The sequence below is a fragment of the Mus caroli genome, chromosome 17, assembly GCF_900094665.2.
Source record: "Mus caroli chromosome 17, CAROLI_EIJ_v1.1, whole genome shotgun sequence".
Taxonomy (NCBI): Eukaryota; Metazoa; Chordata; class Mammalia; order Rodentia; family Muridae; genus Mus; species Mus caroli.
Genome location: NC_034586.1, coordinates 74136318 through 74144847, shown reverse-complemented (window position 1 = coordinate 74144847; position 8530 = coordinate 74136318). Strand labels below are relative to the sequence as shown.

General features: G+C 44.1%; 1 protein-coding gene across 2 annotated transcripts in view; it reads left to right on the top strand.

The window, feature by feature from the left end:
• Fez2 (fasciculation and elongation protein zeta 2) overlaps positions 1 to 8530 on the top strand; it is a 40393-nt gene that overhangs the window by 1531 nt on the left and 30332 nt on the right. For both annotated transcript variants that reach the window (XM_021186402.2, XM_021186403.2), the window contains exon 2: positions 3432 to 3540. In XM_021186402.2, the coding sequence (XP_021042061.1) occupies positions 3432 to 3540 (109 nt within the window). The remainder of the gene's footprint in view (positions 1 to 3431; positions 3541 to 8530) is intronic.

Here is an 8530-nt window from a genome sequence, read left to right as displayed (position 1 = left end):
TTTTTTTTTTTTTTTTTCAGATCCCAGGTTCCCGGGGGCCATTGGTTTTGCTTGATGCCCGGTATCTTTAGGCACCAAAACCATGGGAGGAATTCTTGAACTATGATAAGATTCATGCCATTAAAGAGTTTTAATTTCTCAAGGAATTAGGAAATTTACCAAGAGAGAGCAGAGAGAGAGGGGACCTATGCAAACATGGGTGACTAGCCATGTTCTCCTCAAGGGCAGAGGAGGTGTAAGTGTATGGTGGGAGTTTAAATGCAGAGATAAGCATGCGGTGCACAGCAAAAGGTGACTTTTGTAGATTTTTCCCAAAGAGCAGATGGCTTCCTCTATGGAGATTTATAGACTTGAATTATTGAGACTTACTGCACATTCAGGATTTTTAAATTTCTATTTATGAGTAGTTTACTTAAAGCAGACGAGTGAGTGTAGCTTGCACCAGGATTCTTAGAAGACCTATTTTGGGTTCAGCTGGACTTTCTGGAGAGTCTATTTTAGCCTGTGCTTCAGAGTTAGGTGGCTGTAAAATCTAAACTATTTTGTTGCTTTTCCTGTTTTGTTTCTTGCAGCCCAGGCTGGCCTTGAACTTGCTTTGCACTTCAGGCTGACCTTGAACTCCTGGTCGTCCTGCTGCCCTTCTTGTGCTAAAATTATACACATAAGCTGCTAAGCCTGGTTTTATTTTATTACCCTTTTCCCTCCATTTGGAGTCTCATGTAGCTCAGGCTAGCCTGAAACTATTTTGTAGAGAGAATGACCTTGAACCTCCAACTTTCTGCTTCCTTGTCTCTTGCGTGGTGAGATTAAAGGTGTACACTAACACACCCAGTTTTCTGTGGTATTGGGATTTAACCCCAGGGCACATGTATGCTAGGCAAGTATTCTAGCCTTTCCCCTTCGTTTGTAGCCCAAGTTGCTCTTGACAGTGGTTTTTAGTAGGTGGTGTGTTGGGGAGAGTGCATGGCTCCTGAATTGGGAATGTGTAAATATTCTTTTCAGAGAGCTGGGGCTCACTTCTCCTGTGTCCTCTCTCTTGTATACATGTGCTTTGTGGGGTCAACTGTAACCTGTTTCAGTGGTTAGAGAACCCCTTTGCCCATATGCTGCCATGACTTGGGTCTTTTACTTGACTCCCTTGAGTTTTGGTTTCAGTTTCTGTCCATATGGATTGTACTTATCTGCTCCAGGAGAGCCACTGTCCCTAGGACTTTGACTCCAGTAGGGAGCTCTCTTAGCAGCTATTTATGACAAGTTGTAATATCTTATGATAAAGATGACGGCTGAGAGAGGCTTGCTTATTGTCTTCTTTTTTTTTTTTTTTCTTGGAATCTGGAACCCACAGCTACTCCTTCTGGGAGAGATACTCCACTATCTTTATCTTCTGGCCTCTTTTAAGAGGATGTGACCAACAGATAAAACCCTGTCAAATCTGGGACTCCTCACCTATTAGAATATTCTGTGACCTTGGCCAGTGTTAGGTATGTGGTCAATGTCAGGTTTCCAACCTGGGACAAAAGGCTGAGGTGACCATTAACATACCAAAGTAGACACTGGCTGCCAGGCTTTCCCTGTGTCCCTCAGTCCATTATAGAACCCTCTTGGCTGACATACCCTGCCCCTAACCCTGAACTCTCCAGCCCAGGAGATGAGGCTGCTCTTCCCTGTATAACCCAACCATTTTGGTTACCTGCTCTCTTTGGACCTTTGGGCCATCTGGCTGCTGCAGCTGGTCCCCTGTCTCCCCCCCTTCCCCATGACATGGCCCAGCTCAGGGTCATGATGTCTCTGTAGTCTCCCCGATGTCTCTGCCTCTGCCCCTGCCTACGCTCTCCCAAATATCTACAGTGAACCCACTCTACCACACCTAGGAGCAGTCATGGTCCTTTCCCTTTGTATTTCTTGTCATTCATTCACATGTTAGTATTTGAAAAGTTGGGGCCCATGATGGTCAAACTCAGCAAGTAGACAGACAACCTTGTCTCCAACTCTAGTTCCTTGACACCAGATGATATCAGGTTCCAACAGGGAGGCAATCTGAGCCCTGCCGAGGGGAGATCTGTAGAGGGATAGACCCCGCTTTGTGTGGCTGATTTGGGTTTGGAAGCTACACATCCCTTGGGATGTTATACTTCTGGCAGCTTCTATTCTTAAGCACAGGATCTGTTTATTGAATCAAGTATGTTGCTTTTCCAGTTTTAAACTTACATTGTTACATTTTTGCCCTTGGTAGGATTGTTTGTATCCTGATTACTGACAGTCTTGTACAAATATTTCATGACTTACTATGTACAACTAGATACATGTCACAAAATTTAACTTTAAGAAATAATGACATTAGTGTAGTTTCCCAGTAAGTACTCAGATATGTGGTGTGTAACTTCATTTACTTTAATTAAATATCAGCTTATTGAACTTGGCTGGTTTTTTTTCATAAAACACTATATTTATTTTGCTGTGTTGATTATTATTTTGGTACCCAAACGAGAATTTTATCGTGAAGTTTGCTGTCCTTGTTCACCATGGTTTGTAATTTTTCTCAGTGTAGTTTGTCTGAGTTGATACTCAGGTAGAGCTGAATAAGGTGTTTCCTTTATGTCTCAGCTGTGTTTTATGGCAGGGCAGGTGATTCACAGGCCGGAGAAGGAGAAGCGGGCTGATTGCATTGACTGTGTAACCTGCCTGTGCATAGCAGATCCCTCATTCTTACCCGTGCCTCAGCCTCAGCCTCAGCCGCTCCTGTTACAGTCAGATCAGATCGTAAATCTTTCTCTCACTTTGAGACTAAATCCTTTCTCCAAAAAATGCAGCATCTCTTTGGAGAGCATAGTGTATCGCTTTGTGTTTCTGGAGACAGTACTGAGATTTCCCCTGCTTGGTGGCTCTTTACTGCAAAATGGGGATAGAAAAGGTTTCTGCTTCTAATGTTGCTTTTGAGGATAAGTCCTCCTCTGTCTCCTTCTATCTATACTGCTTGCTTTTTTGTTTGTTTGATTTTGCTTTTCTACATTTAGTTACTTTTTGTGTGTCTGTGTGCTCTGTCATTCTCTGTGTATGTGCCCTATAAACTTTGAATAGTACACTGCACATAGTACAATGGAAGTATTAGTAGCTGTGTTTAAGAGAGTCCTTCCTTCCTTCTTTCCTTCCTCCCTCCCTCCCTCCTGTCCTCCTCCTCCTCCTCCTCCTTCTTCTTCTTCTTCTTCTTTTTTTTTTTTTGGAGACAGGGTTTCTCTGTGTAGCCCTGGCTGTCCTGGCACTCACTTTGTAGACCAGGCTGGCCTCAAACTCAGAAATCCACCTGCCTCTGCCTCCCAAGTGCTGGGATCAAAGGCGTGTGCCACCACACCCAGCTTACTGTGGTCCTGGATTTTTAACTAAAGCCGCGTGGAGTGGTACTTTTTCCTGATTGCTGTTTTCTTCTGTTTAAGGATTTGGAATGCCCTGACAGATAACTATGGGAATGTCATGCCTGTGGACTGGAAGTCGTCCCATACGAGGACCTTGCATCTGCTTACTCTGAACCTCTCGGAGAAAGGGGTAAGTGGGGCTGGATCAGAGTGGCTGTGCTGCTGGTGCTGATGGTGGGACAGGAGCGGGGGCATCTCTTAGTGCCAGGTTGTGGAGCTGCCTCCTCTTGTCAAGCACTTAGGTTGGCCCACTCTTGCTGTCTTGTCTCCATTGCTGTCCCTTTGCTAGCACAGTCTGACTGGCCTTCATGTGTTCCTTTTTGCATGGCTGCTAAATTCTATCACCACCGATCTCCGTTCCTTTCTGCTTCTAGAGTGGAAATTGGGATATGATGAGAACCCTGCCCTCTATTTAATACATCGGGGAATTAGAATATCCTTAGGGAGTTAACTTTATGTGATTTAGTGAGGCTGAGCTTGGCATACATTCTTGGGAAGGTCCTGGAACCATTAAAAGGCAGTTCTGTTCTTGACGTTTCATGCACATATATCAATATATACACTCTGGAGTGTGTGTGTGTGAGCATGCACGAGCATGCATAAGCGTGTGTGTGTGTGTGTGTGGCTTTATCAGGAGTTTGGCCTCAGGTATTCCCCAGTCATTTTCTACTTTATTTTTAACAGTATGGTCTCTTCTGAATCTAGAGCTCACTAGCTCAGCTAGGCTGACTGACCAACAATCCACAGTCATCCTGTTTCTCCCTCCCCAGCACGGGGACTTAATGCCTGGCTTTTGCTGTGGGTGCTGTGGATCTGAATTCAGGCCCTCAAGCTTGTGTCACCCCACTTTGCTACCCAAATGCTCTTCCTTTTGCTGATTTTCGGCTTTTTAATCCATGTTCATCCTGGTAATGCCAGATGAAGATATTGTGAGAACACAGCGCTTCCATGGCTAGGGGGGCAGAAGAAGGAAGAGGAAGACTTGAAGTAGTTGCTCGCGGAGTTAGACTTGTTTAAAAGCTGGTGAGGAACATAGCCACATTATTTAAAGTTCAGTTTCACATTGTTTTAAGTTCTTCAGAGAACAATGTAAGCTCATGGCAGATCCCCTGGCACGATCTAGTTCATTAAGTGCAATTGTGCGATATGGAGGGTAATGCTGTGGGCTGTCAGTAGGTTAAATAGTATTGTTAATGTCTCATGAAATGATTTTCTTAAATATGTGACTTGAAAAAGCCTGCTGCTTTCAGTGTCTAGTGGAATATGGAATTCTGATTCGGTTTCCCAGAATTCTCGTGGATAACCAATCTTACTGTTGGTTCCTGTCGTTAACCCTTTAAGCTTTTCAGACTGACCTGCCACACATTGACTCTCGGGGACCTGAGCTAAATAGCTTTTGTTCCAGCTTCTGTTTATTTAGGGCCTAACTGTCCTTTGGGGCTTTGTCCAAGTTCCCCTCCCTCGCTGAAGCTTCTTATTACTGTTTTAGCCTCTGCTGAGCTCATGGAATTATACAATTTTAGAGTTGACAGGATCTTTAAAGGACACTTAATCCGGCCTCTCAGATGGGAGAGAATCTCTCCACCTACAGCCTCCCTGGCAGACAGATCAGTGTCCTAAATTCTTGCAGGGAAGAAAGCACACTCCTGTGGAGAGATTGGAGACCCCTGGAGAGATGTGAACTTTGACAGGGCTTGTTTCCTGGCCTGCAGAGTCTAGCCCTGACACCTCCTGGGACATCAGGGAGAGAGTCCCCACGGAGCTTTGTCTGTGTGTCTTTCAGATCACCACCCTGCTTCTTATTAATCCTGTTTCTGAGTCTGTTATTAGATTGTGACTTCCTAGTAAGCCTCTCTGCCTGGCACTTGGTGAGTGCAAGGTTGTCCATTTGTGCAGAAAATCAATGAGTGAATTACCTTGTTTTTAAAACCGTAAAGTCAGAGATCATAATGGAAATTTTGCCTTGTTTTAATTTTTTTGTATTGAAAGGGTCCATGAGTATATTTTCTTATTAACATTTTAAAAGAGGGACATCGAACAGTTCATCTTGTAGTTTGAAAAAGGAAGCAACACCAGGAGTCAAGCACTCTGATCCAGCCTCACTGAGTGACATGTGTCTTGTCTTGTTCTTGCTCTGTAACTCCAGTCATTTTTGTTTTGCTTTGGCCGTTGTTTGGAATGCCAGAGAAATGCTATAGCCAGTGATCAGTTGAGTCTCACCCTTTAGTAGGAATACTGAATGTAAAAGCTTTCCCTGGAAAGACACGTGATAATCAGCCAATCATTCATGTATCTTGCTGTGGCTACTCTTGTTAAATACAACTGAAATAGAACTTCACTGCCCAGAAAGATCAGCGTGTGCATGGAGTCCCTGAAGAATTATTCCAGGATAATTAGGTTGCTCTGTAGGTGGTTTAACCTGGGAAAGTGCTTTTATTTAGGTGCAGTGCAGTATTCTTTCCATGACTGAGTAATGTAAAATTTACCTTTTGGAAGCACTCGTTTGATTATGCGAGTTATAAAATGGGGTCTGTAAGGGCATTTCCCCTCCCCCTAAGAGTAAGAGAGTAATTTGTTTTGTTTTGTATTAAAAACAGTAGTCAGGAAAAAAAAAAGCAGTTAGATTTAATTATTTCTTCTCTCCCATTGGCAGTCATGATACGCGTTTCTGTATTTGTTGGGTCTTTTCTAGAGTCTGGCATATTCCACATTCTTACACGGGCATAGTTTTTCCATCTGCTGTGTGTGCAGTTTAAGGCAGGGAACCAGTAGGCTCAGCTCTGTGTCTAACCCAGGCACTGGACGGAGGGAGGAGGGAGGGAATGCTTGGCTCCAAAAGGCACATTGTGCCTGATGGGAGGGTGACTAATGAACCCATGTCAGCCAAAGTTAGCTTTCAAAGGCCTAAGCACTTTCAGAGCTGCTGGCCTGCTTCCTCTCGGTGGGGAGTGGGCCTGCTTCCCTCTCTGGAAAGATGATCTGGGATCATTATTTCTGTTGTCATGGAAATTGAGTTATGTGGTGCTGATGTGTTTGGAGCCTGTTCTCGGTGAGCTTTCTTCCTTGGTGTGCTTGTGCAATGGGATGCTTCTCTGTCATTTTGGCTTCGAGTCTCTTGTGAATCTTCCCATTCCTTCTTGTGCCCAAGAGGACTGTAATCCTCTCTTCCTCCTCCTTCATCTTCCTCTCTGGACGGGGTGTCGCATAGCCCAGCTTGGCATTGAACTTGCCACTTAGCTGAAGATGATCTTGAATTGCTAGTCCTTCTGTCTCTGCCTCCCAACTGCTGGAATTGGAGGTGTGCACTACCATGCCTGTTGTAAGAGGGAGTTTTTTTTTTTTTTTTTTTTCTAGCACATCTTGATGTCTTTAAGAGAAGAAAGAGAAAGACTATGATAATATATCCCTTAATAGTAATTTTAAAATTAAAACTTCATTTATAAGCCAGAGAAGAAATATAAAACAAAATTCTGGTGTTCAGGGTACAGCAAGGAAGGATGAAGGGGCAGATGACTTTGAAGTGTAAAATTCTAATGACAACTTCTAGACCCTGCGTGTCATCTTATGCTGTTATGATCACGTTATGACCTTACCCTCCCCCTTTGTTTCTGTGGCCTTGCAATCTAGCATCCCCTCATGAAGAGCCTAGTCTTTGATGATTCTTTTACTGAAATTATATTTTTTGTCTATTTCCCCCTCCGCCCCCCCCCCCCCCCCCAAGACAGGCTTTCCCTGTGTAGCTCTGGGTATTCTGAAACTCACTCTGTGTAGACCAGGCTGCCTCAGACTCAGAGCTCTGACTACCTCGGCCTCCCAAGTGCTGGGATTGAAGGCATATGCCACCACTGCCTGGCTCCTGAAATTACATCCATAAAGACAAAACTGTCATCTGGATTTGGGAGCTGGTACTGTGGGGCTGAGGTAGTTCTTGCCCTTCATCCTGGGTGTCTGTGCCACGACATCCAGCCCCTTCAATTGCAACCTTTTCATTCAGTCTCATTTTCACTGTTAGACATTGTGCACTGACCTTCCTAGAGGATGAAGTGGCTCTCTTACTGATCACTGTCAGACTCTAACTGCCACACAGCCTTTCCTTCCTCTGTCCTCCCAGTGGGATCCTGTCAGAATTCCAGGTTAAGTTCATCTTGACATTTCTGTGTGTGGCACAGTGACTTCTAGCCACTTGCCAGTCAGCCTTAAAGGGTCGTAAACAGTACTTCAGTCACGTGGTCTCTGGAGCCCAGCTTCTGAAGCTGTGGGTCAGGCTCCATCCAAATGGTGCTGGGTGAGTGTGGAGATTGAAAGAAGTCTGGCTACAGCAAACAGTTTCGGAACACACCCAAAATCAATTAGCGGCTTCTGGATCATTCTCTGGCTGCACTGTGTGACTTCATTACAGCCTTGTTTCTGAACACACAGCGTGTGCACTTTGCCCGGCACATACCACCAAGTACGGACTAATGCCACCTGAACCGCCTTGGCTCAGGTTTGAGACTGTTGTAGTAAAACACGCACTGTAACACTTCCACTGCACACACACAGTTGTCTGTTCTTACAGAAACATAGTGTTTGACCACAGAAGCCAAGCATGGACTGTTTTCCTGTTCTCACTCTCAGCTGTGCAGGCATCACCTCAGTGTATCTGTATTTGTGTTGTAATGAGTTAGACTTTTGCACTTTCATGACTATTGTTTGAGTTGCTGACTTGAATCCCAGCAAAAATTTTTCCACGAATTTGCCTTAGGATTAGAACAGGGTCTCCAATCGTCTCTGACATGGCCCCACACATACTTCTGCTAATTTGTACTATATACTTGGCATTCTTAGCATTGAGGATTATAAAATCAAAGTCCTGATTGAGTCCGAAAGTGTTGAAGATATTTTGGGCCTTAGGGTATCCAATTTTCACATAAGATTTAATTCGTTATGTAAAAACAAATATGTACACTTGCCTCACTAGTAAGTAAATTTGCCTTCATTTTTAATAAGTGGAAAGTGTTTTATTGTCAGTAGATGTTTGATTTGTATACTTATTTTATATACACCTAGAGCCATGTGAAAATGTCTCAGGTTAAAAGAGGGTGGTGAATTTTTGGCCCTGAGAGGGCTGACTGTGTCTT